Source organism: Antechinus flavipes, chromosome 5 (genome assembly GCF_016432865.1).
Source record: "Antechinus flavipes isolate AdamAnt ecotype Samford, QLD, Australia chromosome 5, AdamAnt_v2, whole genome shotgun sequence".
Taxonomy (NCBI): Eukaryota; Metazoa; Chordata; class Mammalia; order Dasyuromorphia; family Dasyuridae; genus Antechinus; species Antechinus flavipes.
In genome coordinates this window covers 193,228,015-193,254,372 of record NC_067402.1, presented here as the reverse complement: position 1 = coordinate 193,254,372, position 26,358 = coordinate 193,228,015, and the positions used below count along the sequence as shown (strand labels likewise).

Genomic DNA, 26,358 nt, shown 5'->3' with positions numbered 1-26,358 from the left:
TGTTAGTAGATACAGGGTTACATTTAGAGGGATAATATGAGGAGCTTAGTTTTAGATAAAATGAATATTAGATGCCATAAGGTAATGATATCTAAAATGCAGTTGAAAATTTGTATTTGGAGTATTAAAGATATATACATAAAATATAGATATGATATATATGTGTGTGTGTGTGTATATCTATGGAGAAAGAGACAGAGAGAGAGATGGAATGTATGTCTCTAGGATCGATAATACTTATTTAAGTATAAAGGAAGAGATGAGTATCCAGTTAGGGAGACACAAAAAGAAATAAATAGGCAATTAGGAAAAGATAATGAGACTGGAATGTTATTTAAGCCAAAACAGCATGAAGTTTTTCTAGAAAAAAGTGTCAAAAAATGTCAAATGTACTAGAAATATCAAGATGGATATGAATTGGAAAAAGTTCCACTGAACTAGCTCCGCTAGATTTTTTTTTCATAAGGAAGTTATTATAATGAGAGTAGAAACTGGAGAAATGAGAATTATGGTGTGTTAAGAGCTGAGGGATTTTAGAATCACCTAGTCTAACCTCTCATTTTTCTTTTTTACAGATAAGGAAATCAAGGCCCAGAATGGGCAATAACTTGTCCAATTTTTACAAGATCACCATAGAGCCAGGGTTAGAACTCACTGTACCTGATACTCAGTCCAGTGTTTTTTCCTGTAGTGATAGAACTCACATTCTAAGGTGGGGTAAGGGGCAAAGAAATGCTATGACCCTCTTCCATTCAAACTGAGAAGACAACATGAAGGAAACAGGATTTCAAGAATTGTTTGAAAGTAGGGAGAGAGAGAAGCTGGCAGGCTGGCAAGAAAAATTCATTCTAGGAATAAAGTCAAAGATGTGTTTGGGAAGAAAATGAACAGATTATCTAGGCCGAATGTCTGAGATGCATAAGGAGCTGCAGATAGAGTGCTGAGGGCAGGTCCAAGCATTCTCCTGAAAGACTTTGAAGATTCATTGCTATCTGACATCCCAAAGGCTAAGAGTTGTCATTGGTGGGAAGGGAAGAACAATTAGACAGATTTTGGTAAGCCTGATTTTCTGACATGACTCAGAAGTCACATTTTCCCCATTTTCCCCTCTCCTTATACCTCAGATTTCACAATCAAGCCCTTGTGGAGCTGAAGATCCTGGAAGTTCTCCGAAGAAAGGACAAAGATAACTCATACAATGTGGTACACATGAAGGACTACTTCTACTTCCGGAATCATCTCTGCATCACTTTTGAACTTTTGGGGTAATCTTTTTTTTTTTTTTCTGTTTCCTTCTTTCTTGGTTGAAAATGATCTTAAGCCATAGAAGAATTGAAGTTAGAGCTTAAGTCCTTCTGGACACTTTGGATTATATTAAATTATTTTTCTTTGACCCCTTTTCAGTATAAATTATTTTTTGATATACAGCTACCTTAACTTTCCTTCTATTTTAAAAAACTTTTAATTTGCTTTAAATATATTTCTTGTTGTCTCATGGAGTCATTAATTTCTATACGGTTCATTTCAATTTTCAGGGAGTCTGTTTCTTGATTTTTTAAAGTGTTAAGCTTTTAGTTTTCTTTTTTAAGACTCTTCTCCATAGTGATAATTTCTTTTTCAGGTTTTTTATCTAGCACTGTCATTTAATTGAAAATATTATTCTTTAAACTACTTCTAATTTTAAAAAAACCTCTTGCCTCACTTCTAGGAAATTCTAATTGATCTTGTGAGTAAACTATGTCTTTTTTTGAGACTTTGCTTGTGAAATTTTCCTTTTCTTTTTGTCTTTCTTTTCTTTTTTCCATTGTCTTTTTTCCTTTTTCCTTTTCTTTTCTCTTCCTTCCTTCCTTCCTTCTTTCCTTGGCATTGTTAATAGCTCTTTATCTTTTTTGTTTTACTCATTCTTCCATACTTCTTATACTTTTAGAAGTACTGCCATGACCTTTTTTTTTAGTCCTGGCCGATCTTCTTTAGTGTCTCTCTGTTGTCCCCCAGCTATATGCTATATCACATATATGGTACATATATGTCTTGAACTATATGTCCACCAATAATGAATTAGTGTCCCAGTTTTTCCACATACCCTCCAACATGGTTTTGTTTTTCCCTGCTATCATTTTAGCCAATTTGATAAGTATAAAATGATATCTCAAGTTGTCTTAATTTTCATTTTTCTAATAAATAATGATTTAGAGCATTTTTCATATGACTACAAATTATTTTGACTTATTCATCAGAAAACTGCCTATTCATATCATTTGACTATTTATCAAGTGGTGAATGACTTATATTCTGATAGATTTAATAAGGTTCTTTATATATTTTAGATATGAGACCTCTATCTGATAAACTGTCTATTCAATTTTTTGCTCAGTTTTCTTTTTTCCTTCTGATTTTGGCTATATTTGTACAAAACCTTTTTTTTAATTTAATACAATCAAAATCATCCATTTTAACCCAATTTTGCTCTCTATCTTTTGTTTTTTCATAAATTGTCCACCTATCCATAAGTTTGATAAATAATATGTTCCATATATTTCATGTTCTTTTAATTTTTTGAAATATATCTCCTTATACTTATATAGTTATATTTATTTTATTCTCTTTTTCTTCTTCAGCCTCCAGCTAGAGATGGCACCTCTGACTAAAGCCCTTAGTGTTAAATCAGTCTCTATCACTTCTCTGATGATGTTTCCTACTTCAGTTGCTTTCTCCAATTTACCCAATAAGTAAAATCTGAGTGCAAGTGGTTACTACTGTTTTTAGTGAGCAAGTGAATATAAATCAAAGAGAGATAAACTTTATCCTTTCCTTGACTCTCCCAACTCCCATGTATAGAGAAAAAAATCTTTAAGTTATTATAAAGGCATTCTAGAGGGAGAAAGAGAAACAGGATTACCCTCTTGCGTTCTTTATTGGAAAAAAAAAAAAAACTCAGCAATGTAGCTTTAGTTCTGACCTATGGCCTGCCCAAGAAACCATGTCCCTTTCTTTGTGGCAGTTCTTTTTTTTAAAATAGCTCTCTCCCCCAGATGACAGGTAGTCCAATACATGTTAAATATGTTAAAGTATGTGTTAAATACAATACATGTATATATATTTATAGTTATCTTGCTGCACAAGAAAAATCGGATTTAGAAAGAAAGTAACACTAACCCGAGAAGGAAAACAAAAATGCAAGCAAACGACTGTAACAGAAAGAGTGGAAATACTATGTTGTAGTCCACACTCATTTCCCATAGTTCTCTCTCTCAGTGTAGCTGATTCTCTTCATTATTGAACAATTGGAACTAGTTTGAATCATCTCATTGTTGAAGAGCTCCATATCCATCAGAATTGATCATCATATAGTATTGTTGTTGAAGTATATAATGATCTCTTGGTTCTCCTCATTTCACTTAGGATCAGTTCATGTCTCTCCAAGCCTCTCTGAAATCATCCTGCTGGTTGTTTCTTACAGAACAATAATATTCCATAACATTCATATACCATAATTTATTCAGCCATTCTCTAATTGGTGAGCATCCATTCAATTTCCAGTTTCTAGCCACTACACAAAGGGCTGTTTGGCAGTTCTTCTGGAGTCTTTTCTACCCTCTCAGCTTTGTGGAGTTTCCTACATTATCCCTTTCTCTATCTTTAGGCTTCTGCTTTTCTTATCAAGAGCTGAATTCCTCCTTGACTGTTTCTGCTGGATTTAATGAACTGACTTTTAAAGGTCATTCTGAGACTCGGTCTTTCTTTCTGATCATTCAAGGAATTAATTTGTACCATGTGAAGAAATCAGCTGTCATAAGTGTCTCTTTCATAGTTGCTTTATCACCTCTTTGTTTGCCCCCCTCCTCCTTTTGATTAGATCCTAGGCTTTCAAAGATCACTCTGCTACATTAAAAAAAAAATTTAAAAAGAATAAGTCTTTGAGGATATAAGTAAAAATTAAGGTGAGGGAAAACAAATGATATTAATAAATTTTTAAAAATCCAATATATGTTTTCTCATTTAAACTGATCTTTCTCCCTCTTTTCCCCAGGATCAATTTATATGAGTTGTTGAAGAATAATAGCTTTCAGGGATTCAGCTTATCTGTGATTCGACGCTTTACACTCTCAGTTCTAAAATGTTTGCAAATGCTGTATGTAGAGAAAATCATTCACTGTGATCTCAAACCAGTGAGTACCTCTTTTACAATGCCTTTTCTTACTTTTCCTGACCATTTTCCCTAAAATTGAATAGACATCTGACTTTTTAACTATGGTCACAATCAAGACTGGAACCGAACCATCTTTTTCTTTTCTTTTAATATTTTCTTAATATTTTTTGTTATTGCATAATAAAACTACCCATTTTCTAGCTTACTTTTTACAGAAAGAATGGTTACACTTTAATAATTATGATCTACATTTCCCATTGTCTTTGTTCTATTGTTGCTTTTTATCAGTGTTGACTTAAAATACATTGTTGCATATAATATATATTATACACACACACACACACACACACATACTTAAACACATACATATTTAGCTTTGTTCTTTTCACTGAATATGTTTTTCCAAGTTTCCTTGAAATCATCATTCCTTATGGTTGAATAATATTCCACTACATTGATATACAATTCCTTCAGCTATTCCAAATCACTGGACATGAATTTGTTATTATAAATAATACTATTTTGAAACTTTGCTCCCATGGGTTTTATCTTGCTATCACTAATCTCCTCTGGATATAAATCTATTAGTTGGATCTCTGAGCCAGAAGGCATGAAATGTTTAGCACCATTTCTTGCATGACTACAATTTGTCTTCTAGAATATTTCACTAGTCATTTTCTCAGTAATTAGTCTCAGCTAATATTTTAAAGTGTCTAATAGGTAATATGATGGGCATCTGGGTGGATACAACATCTGTTCTGGAATCAGGAAAACTCATCTCCTTGAGTTCAAATCAGCCTCAGAGACTTACTAGCTGTGTGACCCTGGGCAAGTCACTTATCCCTATTTACTTTAGTTTCTTCATTTGTAAAATCAACTAAAGGAGGTAATGGCAAACCATATCTTTTCCAACTCCAAATGGGCTCACAAAGAAACAGACACATCACAGGTAATATGACAGATAGTAGCAGAGATCAACTTAGGACATTTTGGAAAGAACAAAAATTTTAGGAAATTACTGTGCATCTTTATATGTATAGTATGGTTTCAGAGAAAGAGGAATTGGGACTCTACTGTTTTTATTTTGTCTATGGGATAGGAGCAAGTCATTAAAAAAAAAAAAAAACTACCTGGAGATCTGACCACACTAGAATAGACATATAAAATTTAAAATAAAAAATGATTCTTTAAGGAAAGTACTTTGTAAATCTTGGAACATTATAAAATATGAACTCTTATTATTAATTAATTGATATTACCATCAGAAACATAATTCTTTTCTATCTAATAGACACTATAAAGCAACAATTATTTGAATGGTATTGTTCTAGATTTTGGTGATAGCAAGACAAAAATTCAAAAGACCCTGTTCTCAAGTAGCTTGCATTCAAATGTAGATACACACATGCATATATGTATATTTATACAGTTAAATAAAATGATAAAACAAAATACAAGTTAATTTTAGGAGGGGAGAGAGCACAAATAATATAGAAAGAAAAACAACAAAATAACCAAAATTGAATGCTGTAAAAGGATAGTGACTAATGATGACAAAATAAAGGTTTTGAAAGGAAGAGATGAGGAAGGTTAAGTATTCCAGGTATGGAACTGTGCATTTAGTCAGGAGATGGCAAGGACAAGAAATGACAAATAATCCAGGCTTATATGGATTGTAGAGTGCATGGGGATGATTAATGTGAACCAATGTTAGGATGATATTTTGGATAGGTTGGAGACCAATCAAGTTTTAGAAAGGAAGATCCGGGTTTAACTGCATCCTTATATCTTTATTATTTGTGTGACCTCTAGGCAAGGTATTTAACATCTCAATTTTCTTGTCCATAAAATGATCCTTGTCTGTAAAATGATGATAGAAATGTATAATTTCTAGGATTTGTATCAAATCAAATGTTGTATCAAAACTAAAATCCTACATGAATACTAGTTATTAAGTCAGACAAAGAGGCAGTAGGTAGAGATACTGATAAATCTTGAGCAGAGAAGTGACATGGAAACATGTGTCTTAGAAAGATGATTTTGACAGCTGTGTGGAGAATGTATTGAAAAGTAGAAGACTGGAGGCAGAGATATTATATGAGATGTGGTAAGGACTTGAACTAGTATTTTCACAACATGAGTGGATAGAAATGGGTGGCAGAAACATGGAGATAGATTCAGTAGGATTTGGCAACTGATTTGAGTTAGAGAAAAGAGAAAAGATGACTTCAAGGAATTACCAATTTGCCTAACTATATCTTATCAATAATCCTTTCACATTCACTAGGAGGAGACTCCAAGGGTCCTGCCTCCTTGACCATGATCACTTTAACTTTCCCTAATTCAGTAGATTAGATTACAGAATTTGCTATTCCCAAACCTGTTAGGTGTACCTATAATCTACTATAAAAAAGGCTAATAGTTCCCCCCCCCCCCAAATTATTGCCTTTTGTTGCCCTCTACTGTCATTTTTATAAAATAGCAAGGTGGGAAAAAATTTGGAATTTGAAAATTCTGAGAGATCTAGAAAGATTATTTAGCAATCTCTTTTATTTTGCAGTAAGAGGAATAAAGAATTGTCCAAAGCAACATAGATGGCCAAGGTAGAATTCTAATAGTCTTATGACTCCAGCACCATGAATTCTAGGTTAATGAATTCTTACATATTTTTATGGGGTGTTAATGTACATTCAGAAGTAAAAACTAGAAATTTACAATCTAGTTATGCAGACAAGGCACACACATAAAACACAGTTAAGTAACAATGTTAGTACTTAGTTTATTGTTCAGTAATTTCAGTTGTGTCCAATTATTTGTGAGATTTTCTTGGCAAAGATACTGGAGTTGTTTACCATTTCCTTCTTCAGCTCATTTTACAGGTGAGGAAATTGAGGTTAAGGGACTTGTCCAGGGTCACACCGTAGTGTCATGGATTTGAATTCAGGAAAATGAGTCTTCCTAACTTTAGACCTTGTAGTCCTTCCAATCTGTCACCTAACTGGTGACACTAAGTACTGGTGGTACTAAGGACTGAATAAATGGTCTGGTCAGTGAAGGCAATATGTGTTCAAAGAATGCAAAGCTCATTATGGTCTATAGTAATCATGGAAGGCCTGTTGAAAAAGATGAATTTGAGAGCTATTCTGAAAGATGGATAGGACTCAGCTATGTGGAAAATAAGACAGAAGGTATTCTTAATGAGGAGAATATTACTGCAATATTGTGAGTATGTCTTTTATTTCCTCTTTAGGAGAACATTGTTCTATACCAAAGGGGCCATGTTTCAGTTAAAGTTATTGACTTTGGCTCAAGCTGCTATGAAGATCAAAGAGGTGAGATTCTTTATCAGTTTCCCTATTGAGATTCCTTCATTTTCTTTTTCTCAATGAAATATTTCTTTTCTTGACTTGTGGCTTAATACATATCTGTGTAAGCCACTGACTCTAGTATTTCTTTGTATTCTAACAGCCCTAGTCAAAACTTCAAGACCTTTGAGAGTACAATGCCTTCCTGGGAGATAACAGAATGTTTGGAGAAAGATTGAAAAAGGAGCAGGAAAAATAATATAAGGTTTTAGGGGAAAGGAAGGAGGCCATATATGAGAAAAAATGAACAAATAGGAGAATTACTGAACCTGGAGAAGAGAAATGTAGAGAAGAAAGAGAGGGAGCAAAATGAAACTGAGAACTCCACAATCTTTTTCTCTTCAGGTTGTGGTTTAGAGATATGGATTTATTGCTAGGAAAAAAAAAAACTCTCATTGATTCCACAAGCATCAATGACAATAAAATTTTATATTATTCCTCATCTTGGCCATATAGCCAATGATGAGCTTGGGGGTCCACAGGAAAGTCTATGCATGTCACAGAATTGTTATTGCAAGATTAATTATAGCAAAATTATACAAAGTAATTCAGGTACTTAGCATCTTATTCAGAGAGATGGTGGAACAAGCCCTGATCAGCAGCCTTCTTAGCAGATTTACTGAAGGACCTCTGAAATCCTGCCCACTATGCTAGAGTATGGCCAAGTGAAATGGAAACACTTGGCAGGATAAAGCTCTTTCCCATTTTTGAATGATCTGCCCTTTTCTCAGACTACAGGATGAAGAGTACCACCAGAATAGCTTAAGAGTAAAATGGGGACCCAGTAGGTAGAACTCTATCTTTCCTCCCTTTCTTAAATTCCTTGAAAAAACTCTCTATACTTGCTATCTCTAACTCCTTTCTTCTCACTCATTCATTATTCAATCTTTTGCAGTCTGACTCGTGACCTCTTCAATCAACTGAAACTGTTTCCTCCAAAATACCCAATGATCTCATAATTTCTAGTCCCATCTTGGTTTCTACTTTTCTTCTCATGATTCTAGGGCAAACCAAGATAGATGGGGAAATTTCATCCTAATATTGTTCATCTTAATCTTTCAATCATTTGTGTTTCTCTAAATATCATTCAAACAATATTTCTTCAATATACACCATTGTCAATTAACCAATTAACATTTTGACTAGCTTTTTACTAAGTGATATTTACCAAGAAGATATAGCAAAGACAGAAATAAAAAACCTTCCAACCAGGGAACACTCTTCTTTCTACATACTGATTTAGTCTCTGAAGAAAGCAGAATCAAAGTAATGACTACCAAACATTCTACCCACTAAGTTCATTTCTGGTTGTTATGTAATTGATGGAAAGTTTGCTGCTTTACCTGAGGAACATGAATGGTGTCTTAGTTGATGGTTCAATTCACTTCTGTGCTAGCGTAAGCAGCTTTCTCCTTAGGGCTCTCCTCAACAAGCTTGGTTGCTGTGACTACCAGTATACTTTGGGTTAGACTCCAGTTTTGCTAGACTTCTGGTGGATCTATCAGCCTTTTAAAACTTACAGGACTATAACCTTGCCTATTCCATTTCTGATATTCATTCACCTAAGATTGGGAAAGAATAAAATACAAAAGAGACAAATTGATGGCATTATGTGTTTTTGGCCATATGGCAGAATGCATGGGAAAATACAGCTATGACAGAACTTACCATGAAAGTTCTACTACTTCTACCTATCTTCCCCATCCAAAGGCTCATAGCATTTCTTCTTCCTTCTCACTGAAAAGCACCAAAGAAAAGAGAGTTTATGTATTCAGGTCATTTGTACACTCAGTTTCAACTCAAAGTTAATCCAAAAGCTTTTTCAACACCATACTGAAAACTGGTAGGAAGCCAACAAGAGATAGTGATTGAATACTTGTATATGCTCTGAATCAGGAAAGGACCACAGATTTTCAGAAGTGGGTTTACCCAAGCTTCCATGTGGATTACCATTCAGACTATTGTGTATGCTCCAAAGACTTGGCTCTCATTGACTGTTTTCTCCCTCTTCTCTGCCTTCTAATACCTTCTAACACCATAAATATAATGATGTAAATGAAAAGACGACTCAAACTCTGAGCAATGGAAAAAACAAATGAAAATTTTAGAGAATAGATAAAGAAGCCTACTATCTGATCCTGACAGACCTGTGAAATCACTGTGAAGGAATGTGGTCTAATAACATTATTAGAAAAGGTTTCTTTATCAGATTTTTTCTTTGTCACCAAGGAGAAAGTTTCAATCTGTACATATGGGAAATAATGCTGATATAAAAACAAATGCCATCAATAAAATATATCTCTATGGGGGGAAAAGGAAGCACTGATCATAAAGAGCCAGAACGGCTTCAATAGGTCATACCAGACTAATCGTATTTCCTTTTTTGACAGGACTACTAGCCTGGTAGATCAAAGGACTTCTGTAAGGTATAGTTTACCTAGATTTTGGCAAAACATTTTACATTCTTTTGCTATTCCTATGTGAAAGATGGAGAGGTATGACTAGATGATAGTACAATTAGATGAGTTTAGATATGATTGAATTGCTAGACCTATAGAAGAGTCACTTAGAGTAAATATTAGCTTTTGACTTGGAAGGAGGTCTCAGATGGAGTATCCAAGGGATCTGTACTCAATGTTGTACTGTTATAACATTTTTAAAAAATCAATGGCTTGAATAAAGCACATATAACATTTATCAACTTCTAGGTAATACAAAGCTGAGAGGAATGTTAAATAGTAATTAGGATCTAAAATAGTCTTGAGCACCAAGAAGCTAATAAAGTGAACTTTAATCTAAATACATACAAAATCTTATCCTTGGGTTCAAAAAATGAATCCCTACAAGATAAGGGATATATGACTAGACAGAAATTCATCTAAAAATTTCTGGCAGTTTTAGTGCAATTCATATTAATAGTATCACAGCAATATAATATGACACCCAAAAAACTAATCCAATCTTAGAGTACTTCTTAAAAGTCATGGTACATATAACTACTAATGATTAACATTAAGATTTATTAAGTGTTTTTCTATACAGAATTTCATTTCAATCCTCCCAACTGTGAGGTAAATACTTCAGTTATTACTATCTCCATTTTACAAATGATGCTGAGAAAAAATTATATCAACTTAACCATAGTCCTACAGCTACTAAATATCTGATGTGGTATTTGAATCTGAGTTTTTCTTACACCAACTCCAGCCCTCTATCCACTATCCATTCTGTATCTCTCTAGGCTATTCTGCCCTCTCATGGATGATAGATTAGGAAGGTGATTAACTTGTTATAGACAAATTCATGGCATTATAGCACTTAATTACCTCATTTTAGGAAGGGCATTGATAATCTGGAGAATGATTAAGAGAGAACAGCATGGTGAGTTTCAAGAACATGTCATATATTCAACTAAAGGAATTGGGCATAGTTAGGATAAGAGAAGACTTTAAAGGGGATATAATAACAGTTTTCAAGTATTTAAAAGGACAGTATTTAGACCTTTTATGATCTATGGACTCCAGTATGAAGAACTGATAACAATGAATAGAAGTTGGAGAGGTGCATGCTCTAACTTGATCTAAAGATAATAAGCATGGTGGGTGGATGTGAAGAGGGCTTCATGGGGCATAGCAAGATGATCTATGCAATGGGTTAAATTGGAACAAAACCAAAAATAAGGAATAAATATTATAGGCATGCTACTTGAATTTTAGGCAAATGAGTCTAGGAAACAAAACAATTAGTGTTGGAGACTCAGAAGAATAGAAGGGAGATTGCTGTTGAGATATTCTTTTGACAGAATTAAATCAACAGTGAATTTTCCAAATGAATTTTTAATGGGCTTTGTGTTAGAAATAAAGATATTGGTATTTTGGAGTGTAGCTACTGGTGATCTTTATTTGAGGCAAGCTATGGCTTCATGCAGAAAATTCCCAAGTCTATGATCTTAGCCAGAGGTATCCAAACAGTTTTGATTATGTATTCCAAACTCAGTGCTCTGGTGTCAAGCAGTCCAAAAAGCTTCTGAGTCCCACTGATACCAGATTGAAAAATGTTTAACAAAATTTAAAAAAAATATTAAAATATAGATAATGTTAATTTTTGATTTTTTAAGTGAACATGTGACCCAAGAGATCATTTATGTTTTGAGTTTAATACCTCTAGTATTCTAAATCAGTATTTTGAGCATCTAGCTCCAATATGTATATATAATATGTGTAATGTACTAATAATTGGGTATATTGTACACCTCAGGCAAGAAATAGACATTTTAAAAGAGTGAGATTAAGTGGAAATATTATTTGAAATAAGTCAATAGGGAGCCATTGAAATTTATTGGGTGGGAGAGTAGAAAAATCACTTTATCAGCTTGTTAAAAAATGGATTGGAATGGGAAAAGACTTAGGTAGGAAAACCAATTAAGAGACATTAGTCCAAGAGAAAGGTGAAAGGCCACCAGTAGAGTAGTATCTGTATGACTAGAGAGCCAGGGAATAGATGTGAGAAATGTTATGAAGATAAAAGCAAGATTTGGCAACTAAACTGATTGGACATGTGGGATTAAGGAAAAGTGAAGCGTTAAAGACATTGAAGTTGTCAACCTGGTTAACTGGAAGAATGTTGCCTTTGGCTATAATTGGAAAAAATCAGAAAAGAGAGGGTTTTTTGGGGGGGGGAGGGGAGGTTGAAAATAATTTAAAGGAGCTTACAGTATAGATTTCAAACTTTCCATGTCTGCTTGCTTGTCTTGTGCTATCCTACACTATCTCACCTAAAAATGTACTCATATGTTAAGTGAGAGGGTTGGACTGGATATTTTCTACAATTCCTTCTGTTTCTAAAAGATCCTATGGTCATCTTTCTCTTCCTTCCTTCATTTCTTCCATCTTTTTTCCTTCTTCTTCATCCTCTTTCGCTCTTCTTTTCAGCTTGATGAATTTCATATGGCCTCTCTAGAATAGAACAAATTGACCAACAGAGCCTTTGGAGATGAAGATTAATCTTATAATTATCAACCACACTAGGAAAGATTTCTTGAAGGAGGGTATGGGAGAAGATCAAGGATAGTCACACAAGTAGGCCCATGTGTTTCCCTCTGTAGTGTACACCTACATCCAGAGTCGTTTCTATCGTTCCCCGGAGGTGATTTTGGGCCAACCTTATGACACCGCCATTGACATGTGGAGCTTGGGATGCATTCTGGCAGAGCTGTACACTGGCTACCCACTTTTTGCCGGGGAGAATGAAGTAGAACAATTGGCCTGCATTATGGAGGTGAGGCATGAGAACCAGAGAGTGGGGTTTATTACTATCCCCAGCACAAAGTCAGACCCAGACTGAGCAGATATACATCAACTTCTGTCCCAGCATCAAGGGCTGGCACATTCACTACTTCTGCTCAAAGTCTTGAGGACATGAGATGAGGATTGGACCTGGACCAAAAAAAAATCAAGTTTACTGTAAAGCTACCCATCAGCTCCAAAACTTGAGATAAAAGATAGCCTAATTGTTACTCCTTGGGATTATTTGAATTATTGAGCCTCTTCTGACATCTCTGGCAATGGAGAATGTCTGGTTGAGGAACCCAAGTACATTTAGTTATAAGAACATGAAAGTAAGTGATCCTTTAAGCTGCTCTATCCCCACGCACCTTTTTCAAGCTGGGGTTTAGCATTTCTTCAGAACAAAATGGTAAGTGTTTATTCAGGTGTTCTTGACTTTATTCATGGTAACTCCAGTAAGGATGAATAAACTCCTTTGTATTGTCTGTTGAAGGTGCTGGGTCTACCACCACTCTACTTAATTCAGACCGCCTCCAGGAGGCAGACATTCTTTGGTAAGTACCTATGCTCTCTGCATTTTGGGGTATCTACTGGGGACATAAGACATAAAGGACCTTCAGGAAGATTTTTGTTCATTCAAAAGAAACTTATTAGGTGCATAAGGCAACAATAAGACTATGAATTGTAGAATATCTTCATTGGCTTAAGGAATTTTAGGAAATCATAAGTATGCACCAAAGAAAATGTGTAATCCAATGAATGAGTCTTTAGGGAAGTACAAAGATAAATAAGTCATAGTCTCTGCCTTTGAGCTTGCAATTTTATATTCTAATTCTAGTAACACTTAGCTGATTCTTTAGATTTTTCCCCTACAGATCAAACCAGATTGAATTTTTTTTTTCTGGAATGATTCAACTCAGAGAGAAAATAGAACCATTCACTTAGTGGCTAGGGGGGGTGGGGGAGTGGGAAGGGTTACCATGTAGATAGATATAGCTATGGCAAGTCTAAGTAAGAAAGTCCAGGTTATATTCAGGATTGAATTTGACCAGATCCATGCAACTGATACAAAAAAAAAAAAAAACAGCTTGAGATATTGCATAATGCATATTGAAGTAATTTGCTGCAGCCATGCCTCTTTTCTATGATATACTGATATATATGTGTGTATATATACATATATATATATAATATTAAAATATGAAGTTGCAGAACAATGTTATTGATTGAGGGATTCTTGGGAAATCACAGCTCTGGACCAAACATATACTACACACAAATACTTAAAAACACACACACATATATACACACACATAGACATATATGTATATGTATATATACATACATACATACCATTGTGTTAGCCATTATTAGAGATATAAAGGGTATGAATGAAGAATATGTGTTTTGAATCTATGATTTTCAGAGAACTTTAATGGGTAGGAAAGTACAGCCAGTAGTTACCCCCTACTATCTATTCTGTCAACAATTTATACTTACATAACTACCTGAGCAGTATTTGCCTTGCTCTCTTTTCCCTAACACTAAACAATCCAAAGGGTTAAAGGAAAATTAAAAATAGTTTCACATTAGGAAAAATAAAAGGCCGTGGGACTAGATTCTTAAGAATTGAAAGCATATCTTCCCATATAGAAAATCTTTTAAAGCCAGAAGCATTCACAAGTAGTTTCATGCTGGAAAGAAATTGGAAAGGTCAGCCTGGTTTACCTTCAGTTCAAGTACTCAAGAGCTATGGTTTAACCTTCAGTTCAAGTACTCAAGAGCTAATTTTAGCCTGGGTCCCATATTGCAACCTCTAGACACAATTCTGACATGCTTTGCTATTTGCTGTGTGACTTCAGGCAAATAATTTCACCATCTTCATTGTAGAATGAGAGATTTGGATTTGACAATTTCTAGGGTCTGTTCTGGTTCTAAATATTATGACCCTGGAGAGATGACAGTGTTAGTGATGGCAATGAGGTCAGCACTATCTATTTGAGGATATTAAAAAGTCAATGAGATATTCCTTCAAATGTGAAATTGAAAGGCCTGTATGCTATAGTGAAAACATGACTAGATATGGAGAAAGGTAGTAATTCCATTTCTCCCACTTTAGTTCCTGTGGGACCCTGGACAAACCATTCACTTTATATATAAATATAACATTTTTGAGGTTTACCAGTTACTTTTCTTAGCCAATTTGAACCCCAATTTTCCCATCTATATAATGATGGAGTTGGAATTTAAGAAAGTTTCTAGTGCTACATTCTCTGAATCTATGCCAAAAAGACAAATTCAGCTTAGAAATTAAATTCAGAAACCAAAACTTTCAGGTAAGAAACATAAGAAACCAAAAGGAACTGAGATTAGCTAAAAGTTTGTCAGAATATGAGGGGAAGAGATGTTCATAGAAGAGAGACTGGCAATTGCAATCCAATAAAATGGGGGTTAATAGGTATCTACTATGTCTGAAGCATTGTGCTAAGTTCCAGGAATAAAAACAAAAGAAAACATGTCTGACTTTGAGGAACTTACATTCTACTGGGGATTTTGTTGTTTATTTGTTTCAGTCGTATCCAACTCTTCATGACCCCATTTGGGTTTTTCTTGGCAAAGATACTGGAGTGGCTTGCCATTTCATTCTTCAGCTCATTTTACAGATGAGGAAACTGAGGCAGACAGGGTTAAGTGACTTGCCCTGCATCATACAGCTAGTAAGTGTCTGAGGCCAGATTTGAACTCACAAATATGAGTATTGTTGACCCCACTGCCCCTTTATTGGGGATACAGTATGTAAATAGATCAGTATATACACAATTTGAATAGAGAACAACAGCTGGGATTGTCAGGAAAGGTTTGCCAACAAAAATGGCACTCAAACAGATTTTTGAAGTAAAGTAAAGCATTCTGACAGGCATTAGTGATGAGAGATAAGCCTGGAGCAGAAGTTAGATATTGGCTTTGGAATTAGAGGATGTGGGTTCAAATGCCAGCTATTTTCTTTCAACCTCTGAACCTATGATTCTCTGGGTTCCTTATCAATATAAATTGAGAGGTGAACTCTTAAATTCTCTTCCAAAGTTCTAAATCTATGACTCTCTGCAAAGGCATAAATACAGGAGAATCAGTGCTAAGTTTGTGGAAGAACAAGTTGGACAGTTTGAATGTAATATATAGGGTTTATGAAAGTATGATATACAATAATAAGTCTGAAATATTAGGTTGGGAACAGATTATTAAGGACTTTAAATACTAATGGTACTTAGTGGTTTAAACTACAGGAACATTCTTGAACTCAGGGAAATATGATCAGACCTACCTTGAAAAAAGTTTATTTTGGCCATGCTATATGTAATAGATGAATCAGAGTGGGAAGAGACCTTACATTAGGAGGCTATTGCAAGAAACCTGAGGGTTGGTAATGAGGGAATGAACAATAGTTATGACCTTGTATGTTATATATGTAGCAGAGGAAGAAACCACAATATTTGACATCTGACTGGAGATGTGGAGTAAAGGAGAGAAAAGTCAAGCATAATGCTGAAATGATAAGCCTATATAACAGGAAAGGTGATGGGATTTTCAATAAAAATGAAGCAATTTATAGAAGGAACAGATTTGTGGAGGAAGAAAATGAGATTTGTTTTAGATAGAATGAGTTTGGGATGCCTATAAGATGTTTACTTGAAGATGTCTAGCAAATAGTTAATGATACAGGTTTGGAGCCCAGGAGAAAGATTAGAGCTCTGGAAATTTGAGCACCTACTTCTCAAGTTCCAGGTAACACAAAGAGAGGGATGTTGAATGCCAATTTATACATGAAAGATAAGTAATTTATGTATCTATCTATGTATGTATAGATAGTTCACTAGATAAAAATGATAATTAGGGGTTAACAAGATGACCTATATAAAACTGAAAATCATAATATTGGGATTGCACTGTTTTTGTTCTAGGAGCACCTACTAGCTATGGAATCTTCAACTCTCCTCTTTATGGTTTCTAGATATAAAGGGCAATTAGCCAGCTACCATCCCTCATCTTAAAGTTAATTGTAGTCCAATGGATCTTCTTTTGTACAAGCTAGTGAGTGTATCTATCCTCATTAGTCTTTATGGGTTCTCCTACTAGGAGGACATATACCCAACTAACAAGATACTGTTAAGAAATGGAGCATTGGTGACCCAAGTTCTTTTAGGACTAGTTGTGATCTGAGAATGCATTTTAGAAATTTCTTGTCTTATAGATGGTTCAACTTTATAGGTAAAAGGTGGGATCATGTTAGTATATAGAGAAAGTGGGATATAGAGTAGGGGAGATTATAGGCAGGAATATGCTGGAAGCAGTTCATAATAGGCTCTCAAGAATTGATTGCTTAATTTTCAAGGGCAAGCATTTAGACTTTAGAAATTGGTAAATGCTACAAATAAGGATTTAATTTATTGTTTTGTTAATTGTCTACATTTAAGAAAGTTATGGAGAAAATGTTAATAATGAGGATTAATCTTAAAGATGTGTCATGTGTAATTTTGCTTTCAGATTTCAGTTGTTAAACATTTACCTGGATATCCCTAATTGTAATAGTTAAGGCAAAGAAAACCTTTCTAATTTTGGTCAAATTGTTCCAGGGGTCATCAGCAGTAATAAAGAAGTTCAGGATGGTGGTAGAGGATTATCTAAAGTAATTTCAGTACCTGACTATGAGCTGAGTAGTAGTGCTTGAGTGAGTTCTGAAGGTATACCTTATAATGAATAATATCCATCAATAAAATCAGTCTTTACCTCCCCAAATATATGTATTCACACTCATAAATACGCATTTCACACTATATATATTCTAATTACTTACATATTATATATTCATATGAATGAAAGTAGATGTCTTAGTCATATGTCAAGAATAAATTATAATGGGTAGTCAAAATATTCCATTAGTACTCTCATTTTGTTGGGAGAAAATAAAGAAATCCTCTAGAATTTTAAGAGGAACCCTATAAAGTTCGGGCTAGCTTTCTGGAGGTCCTTCAGACAGACCTTTGTCTCAGCAGGATAGACACCACGAGAATGGTCAAGAATAGAGTCTAGATTTTTTATTGTGGCCCAGTCTTGATCTTAGTGCAGGAGGCACGAGAGCCACCATGAGGCTGATCAAAGATAGAATATCTCTCTTCCAGTCCTTCTTTGCCTATATACTTTATTGTAATTATATCATTGCAGCATACTGATAATGTATGAACTTAGAGAACCATTACATCACCATACTAAGTACTAAGTATATATGTAAATGAGGGAACCATCATCTCATAAATTTCACTGAGTTAACATATACCTCTCCAGAGTTCCAGCCCTCTTCAGAACCCCAAGGGCAAAGCTTTGGAAAACAAAGAATTGCCCAGAATAGGAGGGTATGATAGAGTTGTGATCTGCATCATTAGGTGGTGACTCCTGAATTGATAACAGATCCATTTTAGTATGTGAAAATCACGTATCTGTGTGTGTGTATATATATATGTATTCCTGCATCCACATACATATACACACATATATGACATAATATGGCTACACACACATAGACACACATAATTTTCATTTTGGATGAGATTTTTGAAGCCAGTGTCTTTATTTTGTAGATGAGGAAACTTGTGGGAAGGTAATTTCCCCAAGATTACATAGATAGTAGTATGTAGCCAGATTTCAAACCAACATTTTATGAATATGAATCCAATGCACTTTCCATCACACTTTAGAGGCCATCAGTCCAACACTATATGATATAAACGAGGAAACTATGGCTAGAGAGGATTTGTATGTGAAGTGTGAGCAACTGTAACTAGGGTAGGACAATAGGGGCTTGGCTCCATGGTACCAAAATTTGGAGGATAGCAGGTGTACTTCTTTACCAACTAGCAACTGGTATAAGAATAATCAACTAAAATTGGAAACAGTTAGATATCACACTTCATCTCTTCCCCTTTCCCTCCAATACTTACTGGCCACACAAGAAGTTAGTTTCTCCTCAGCCTGATCCTGTCACTCCTATTAATGACCTGGTCTTAAGGCCTAATGTCCCAATTTCTTCCCACTTTATCCCACAGGTCTTTGCTTACTTCTGCCATATTTTGTGGCAGAATCACTAATTGTAGCTTTGTGACTATCATACCACTACTAAAGAGTAGAACAAAAATTTTAACTCGGGCTGTCAAAACTTTCTCTCCATTAAACTATATGGTACATTTCATTTAAACTCAAAAGTTAATAAAGAATTTACCAGGTGAAAAGTATTTTGTTTTATATATATTTAAATCATGCTAAAATCACATTATTTTACATTTATAACTTGTATATATCATCAATTCAATTATCTACATTGATAATCAGGAGCCACTGTGTCAGAGATAATATAAATTATCTTCAAAATCATGTTTGGATTAAGTATTAAGCTTGAGCTACATTCCTTTAATACATAACATCTTCTAGAGAAGGTAGGGGATGGGTGCAAAAGAGCATCAGAAGTTTGCAGGATGTCACTAAAAAGTTGTTATTCAAAATACAAAGTACCTACTTCACCACCCATTTTTAAACTCTGCGTGTGTGTGTGTGTGTGTGTGTGTGTGTGTGTGTGTGTGTGTGTGTGTACTTGTGTACTCACCTACAAATTCAGGTACTTGTTCTAGGGATGAGTAGTAGGGAGGTTAAAAGTGGGATTTCCTAGAATAAATTGAGTAACCAGCTCTAATAAGTGGAGCTCTATTGATTTAAGTCTCTTACTGGCTTTAATTATACATTATTTCAAAGTCTAATTCTTCTTGTGCAGCAAAATAACTGTATGGATATGTATACATAAATTGTATTTAACATATACTTTAATATATTTAACATATATTGGTCTACCTGCCATCTGGGGGAGAGGGTGAGGGGAAGGAGGGGAAAAATTGGAACAAAAAGTTTGGCAATTGTCAATGCTGAAAAAAATTACCCATGCATATATCTTGTAAATAAAACGATAAATATATATGTGTGTATATATATGTATATAAAATAGTGTTATAAAACAAAAAAAAAAGTCTCTTACTGACTATAGAGGATCAGTTACCCAGTTGGGAGAGCAGTTGTGAGAATGTTTTAATTGTGCGGAATATTTGCACCTGGAACTAAAAATGAATGTTGTATCTCTAAAGATTCCAAAGGTTTTCCTAAAAATATAACCAACAACAGGGGGAAAAAAAGATATCCAGACTCCAAGGATCTCACCACGGTGCTGAAAACCTATGACACCAGCTTTCTGGACTTTCTGAAAAAGTGTTTGATGTGAGTTGGTCAGGACATCTTTCCCTCAGTTCTTCCTCATTAATTTTGTCATCAAAGTGGGGGCTAGGAAATACATAGCAGAGAAGTTTCCCTGGCAGTGGAGTTCAAAGCAAATGCTTGATTTTGTTTCTTCTTCAATCAAGTGACCATATTAGCATACTTAGCAGAGGCAACAAAGTATAAATTAACTTTGTTTCACTGCTTCATTTCCTCCTTATCCCATATGGATTTATTTGGTGCTTCCGAGCTACTGGAAGGGCCATTGCAGTTGTATATGACCTGGATCTGCTTAGTCCACCAGGCATAATGAAATAGTAAATGTCATTGTATTGTTTTCACTGAGATATGAAAAACAGACTCAAAAGGGAATAGGCTGCAGTAGTTGCAGACCACATTCTAAAGAATGTGAATGCTTTGAACTTTACAAAGTGAGTTTCTTAAACATATCCTTATGAAGGTTGATAAAGAATTATTACTCCTATTTTACAGAAGAGGAACATGAGATCCATTAAAATTAAGTGACTGGTCTACAATCATATAACTAATACATGTTAGAGTTGGGATTTAAACTTCGGGTCATCTGGCTCAGAGTCTAGGTCAATTTCTGTTTTTGTTCTGGACTTTTTATTTCATTGGGTTGGATTCCCAGTGAAGAAAATCCCTCGGCTGAAAGAGATCAGCAACTCAGCTGGAAATTATAATCTTAGCATTGCTTGCTCACATAGTTGGTGAAGACAGATTTTCCTCTCAAAAATCAGCTTTCTATCCACACTATCACTTTGCCTCTCTTAATTTTTTATTATATCTTGGGATTTTAGTGCCATCCCTCTTGCCAGCAGCATGGTTTATTTAATTATTGATTAGGTTTATTTAATTATTGAATTGAGACTTAAATGTCTGACATCTCTTATTGGCTTAATTATGCACCAAACCAAAAAATGTGTGTTTGTCCCATCTATATAGCTTATTTTCCCTAAGTATAGAATAAAAAGGTAATTCTGCTTCCTATTTTCCTCTTGGGGAAGCTGTAGAGTAAATGAGCTTGCATTCACAAGCTAGAATGAAACTTCACTTGGTTGGAGATCTGACCACTTCTACAAGCAAATTACTTCACTTCTGAGCCTCATTTTTTCATCTGTAGCATGAAGGGATAGATTAGATAAATTCCAAGGACCTTTCTGGATTAGACAACAATTAGAATTTACTAGACTAACTCTAAAAGATCTCTAGAGATCTAAGAACTCTAAGATCAAAGATTTGAAAACTTAAAAATTGGCAATCACAAAAATATTTTGATACCTATTTACTAAAGTTCATGTAACTTATTTATACCAGAGGCCCTTGAGTCTTTACTCTTAATATATTTATTCTAAATTTAATTATTTTAAAGATGAACCTTTAAACTTGATTTTCTAAACCAAATTTATCAGAAATATCAAAATGGAAGTTGATTAAAGGATGGTTTAAGAGCCAAGTTTCATAACTTGGAGTTTGTGAACTTGCTTTTTAAAAATGTTGATAACTATATTTCAATAGAATCAATTTCCTTTGTGTTATTATATATTTACTTAAATAATATAACATGATAAAATTTAATATTTTATTTTAAAATATCCTTCTGAGATTAAAATGATAATAGTATGGGATCATTTAGCTTAGGAGTCTCTGAAAACATTTCTGCACATCACAATAACTGATATTCACAATGATGAGTTTGAACTATTAATCAAAGATTAAATAACATTGAGTAAAATCTCTTAAAGGAGATGGGGAAAATATAACCAAATGCTCTTGATTAAGGTGGGAAAATTGAAAGTTTTTGACAAAGGGGGCAAATTTCAATTATCTAGAAAATTCATTCCCTTACAAATCCACATAAATGATGCATTACAATACACAATTCAGTGCTAATTTTAGTATGGAAAACTTAGTATAGGATATTAGCACTCAAGAAATCTTACGTTATTACTGGGTTTGGAGCTCAGCTCAATGAATTGACTCCATTTTCTTAGCTTGGGTCAAATTGCACTTTTATAACTTCAGAGTATCCCAAAATTTTAGTGACGTTTTAAGCTATAATAGCTTTTAGCATACTCAGTACACTCCATTTGACTGAAATCATCTAATGAATGCAATATAACTAATTTTTATAGAGTGCAATAAAGATGTGAGAAAAGTGATTAAATAAAATTGAAAATTTCAGAAAATAGGTTCTTACTATTGAATGTAGGTGCAGTAGCTAGATGTGGCATGGTGGGTAGAGCACAGGGCTTAACATCAACAACATCTGAGTTCAAATGTGGCCTCAGACACTCACTAAGTTGTATTATTCTCAGCAAGTCACTTACCCTGTTTTCCTCACTTTCCTCATCTGTAAAAATAAGTTGGAGAATGAAATGGCAAATCACTCAAATATCTTTGCTAAGAAAACCATAATGAGTCATAAAGATATGGACATGACTAAAACAACTGAATAAGTATTGGATGTAATCCTGATGACAATATTACCCATTCCCCATGGTGTGCACCCTTCCCTTAGAATTTCATTTAGTGTCTCAAAGCTTTTCACTTTTAAAGAGTTCATAAAAGAGCTGAACTTTGTGTACACAGCTTCTGTACAGTGAAACTGTAAATCAGTTAAGTTGATTGAGCATTTCTCAAGATACAGATCTGTGATTCAAGAATTTAATCCTCTCTGGTGTTTAATGGATAAAATCTTTTAGACTGATTGTATGGGCTTCTCATGGGTAGAGATATTCTTTACTATTTCTTTTAAGTAACATATAGAGAAACTTTCAAGAACCCCATGCAACTGTAACCTATTTTTTTTAAAACATTGCACAAATATTTAGTCTATTATAACTAGAAACTAATTATATGATTGGGCCAAGTCTAGAATCCACTTTCCTTCTGTCCCCACAAATATGATTTATGTAAAAACTGAATTTTACATAATTCTATAATGTTTTTCAATATACATGTATGTCTACACATTGACACATGTAATGGGAATGACATTCAGAGTGTCATTATAGTCTAACAGATATAGTAATCCCTATTTTATAATGATACCTTTGATTTTTAACTTGTCTTAAATTAGAAATATTTTTATATAGGCTATTTTCAAAAAGCATTTTAGAGAAAATAATTCATTGAAAAATAATTCTTTTGGGGGCTTTGCTGGCTTCTTCTAGATGGGATCCTGCACTTCGAATGACTCCTGACCAGGCTCTCAAACATGTCTGGATTCAGGAGTCAAGGAATCTTAAAGGACGGTCCAAAACTCAGAACGTAAAGAAAACCAGCCTCTGCTACCTTGCAGAAAAGAAGGAGAAAACCCAGCAGCAAGTCCGTTCAGGAAAGACAGGTGCAGTCTTACAACTTCCTAGTTCTTTAGTACAGTGAGTCAGGTATCCATGGAGGACTTTGGACATAGAATTCTCTGGACTAAATGTCTTTGGCTAATAGGTTCACTGAACTCCAGTTCACTAATTGCAGCCTTTTACTGTTGACTCTCTTGTCTCTTGGTAATTCCTATTCTCTTGCTATCATCTACCTACAGCTAATAGCTCCAAAGTTTTCTATTTTTATACCTTTTCCCCTTCTGCGATTTCTTTTTATTGCATAATCCACACACATCTACTCATTCTCAACTGTTTGGATCCTTGTTGAATTTTGAGATCAGTTGTGAGAACTGAATCATATTCTCAGCTCACTCACTTCCAGTGGCTTTGGCAAATCAATTAACTTCTTGGGACCTGAGATTCTTTCTGGCATCATTTACCATTTACCTCACTGTGTCATTAATTTTTTTTTTAATTTTTAGTTCCAAATGCTTTCTCCATCCCCTCTCCTACCCTTTGAAAAGGCATGAAATATGATATCCTTTATATACATATACAAAACATATTTCCACTTTAGCCATACTATTTTAAAAAAAAGGAATAAAGTGGGAAAATATGCTTCAAGAGTTCATCAGTTCTGTCTCTAGAAGTGGATAGCATTTTCCATCATAATGCTGTCATTGTTAAAAATAATTTTAGTTTTGCTCACTTCACTATGCATCGGCTCATATAAGTCTTCCCAGGTTTTTCTGAAACCATTTCTTTCATTTTTTTAACAGCACAATTGTATTCCATCACAATCACAACTTTTTTAGACATTCCCCAATTGATGGACACGCTCAGTTTCCAGTTCTTTACCACCACAAAAAGAGCTGCTCTCCTATAAATTTTTTCATATATAAAGGGTCCCTCTCTCTCTTTTTAAATAATTTTTTATTATTTATTAAAATAATGAAATAAAAAAGAAAAACAAAAGTAATACAAAACAAAATAAAACAAAAGAGAACATTGTCATGTGTCTGGCAGAATATCAGGGAGGATTCAAAATATATAACAATGAATTACCAATTCAAGAAAGTGTGTGTGTGTGTGTGTGTTGTGTGTGTGTGTGTGTTAGTAGAAGAAATTATATTCATGTGTCCATCTTTTTTTTACTTCCTTGTAAATTGTATTTTTGTTCTATGTTGTGCAATTTTTTAACTTTATTCTTCCTCCTCCTTTCATTCACTCCTGTTTCCCATCAGCCAGCTGTGATTAAGAAAGGATATATTTATGTATACATCTACACACCCTACCCCCCCCCCAACATGTATCTTTCCTATCTCTGCTGACTCTCTGCTTTAATTCTACTCTTTAACTTGCATTGCTAAAACTTAACCTCCCCCATCTATGGATCCCTCCCTTTTCTTCTTCCTGCACCCTTTGCTCCCCCCGACTGCAATCCCCTCCCCCTTTATTGTTTTATAGATTTTGGAGGGTGCTATACCCTTTATGATATATATGTAATGTTGCCTATTTAACCCATTCCCGATGTAAGTGGGTTTTTAAAACTAAGCGGCCTCTTCCCCCCTCTAATTCCTCTGTCTATTCTTTCTCTGCACCTCATTTGTAAAACATAATTACTATTTTTACATTAACTCTGCTCTAATCTTTGTTTTGAGCTACCCTATTGCTGCTGTCAATGTTAACCATATGACATACATTTCCCATGTTAAAAAAAACACAAACAACTTGTCCATGGTAAGTTCCTTGAAATTAATCTTTGATATTGATTCTTATTGGATAATTTTGCTGGATATGATATTTTTGACCACAGGCCTAAGTCTTTTGATTGACAATAGACATAATTCCAAGACCTGCAGCATTTTATTGTGGCTGCTGATAAGGACTGTACAATTCTAATTGTAGCTCCAGAGTATTTGAATTTTTTTTCCTTGTTTCTTGCAAATTTTTCTAGATTGGATCTCTTTAAGGTGGTGATTGGTGGATTTTTTTCTATTTCTATTTTCTCCTTATGTTTTTTCTCTCCAGAACAATTTGGATTATTTCTTGCATTATTGTGTCAGGGTTTTGTTTTTTTGGGGGGGTCAGTTTTCAGGTAGTCCAATTATTTTTATATTTTCTCTTCTTGACCTATTCGCTAGATCTGTTTCTTTTCATAAGATGTTTTACATTTGTCCTATTTTTTTCATTCTTTAGAATCTGCATTGTTATTTCTTGGTCTCTTATAGCTTCACTGGCTTCCTCTTGCCCAGTTCTAATTTTCAAAGAGTTAGTTTCCTCTCTATCTCTTTTTCTAGTTGGATAACTCCCCGCCCCCCCCCCCCCAAATAATCTTTTCTTGTATGGCTTTTATTTTTTATTTTTTCCTCAATGTCTCTTATTTGATTTTTAAAGTCTTTTTTGAATTCTTCTAGAAATTCTCTCTGGGCAGGGAGCCATTTAATGTTAATCTTTGGGGTGAAAAAAGGTTTTTTAAAAATTTCAGTGCCCTCCTCTTAAAATGAATCTCATTCTTTCCTGTTCCCATAGTAAGTTTCCTATGGTTGGATTCTTTCTTCTTTGCCGACTCATTTCTTATTTTTATTTTTTAATAAAAAGTATTAGTGTAAGCACCTTTAATCATGGGATGAGGGGATGGTACCTCTAGTTTTACTTCAGTTCTGTTCTCTGACCTGGAATCCCAAGCCAAGAGATCTCTCCCCCCCTTCAAGCAAGTCCCGCAGACAGCAGCATCCTTGCCCCAACTGCTTCGGCACTTCCAGTGTGCTTGTTCCTTCTCGCCCAGGGCCTTATCCCTGCAGCACAACTGGGCCTGGCACTCCTGATCAGCTAAGCTTCAGTCTTTCCTGACTCAGACTCTGACTCCTTAAAATGTCTGGGAGGTGAAAGTTTCTGTGGTT

The 26,358-nt window shown here is 34.6% G+C and overlaps 1 protein-coding gene across 9 annotated transcripts in view; it reads left to right on the top strand.

Moving 5' to 3' along the window:
• The window catches only part of DYRK4 (dual specificity tyrosine phosphorylation regulated kinase 4), a 71,938-nt gene that overhangs the window by 43,640 nt on the left and 1,940 nt on the right, over positions 1–26,358 (top strand). For all 9 annotated transcript variants that reach the window (XR_007954310.1, XR_007954311.1, XM_052001229.1 and 6 more), the window contains 7 exons: positions 1,125–1,265; positions 4,031–4,169; positions 7,401–7,482; positions 12,620–12,792; positions 13,294–13,354; positions 19,982–20,111; positions 23,306–23,478. Coding sequence is in view for 7 of the 9 variants with exons in the window: in XM_052001229.1 (XP_051857189.1) it covers positions 1,125–1,265; positions 4,031–4,169; positions 7,401–7,482; positions 12,620–12,792; positions 13,294–13,354; positions 19,982–20,111; positions 23,306–23,478 (899 nt within the window). In the remaining 2 variants the exon portion in view is untranslated. The remainder of the gene's footprint in view (positions 1–1,124; positions 1,266–4,030; positions 4,170–7,400; positions 7,483–12,619; positions 12,793–13,293; positions 13,355–19,981; positions 20,112–23,305; positions 23,479–26,358) is intronic.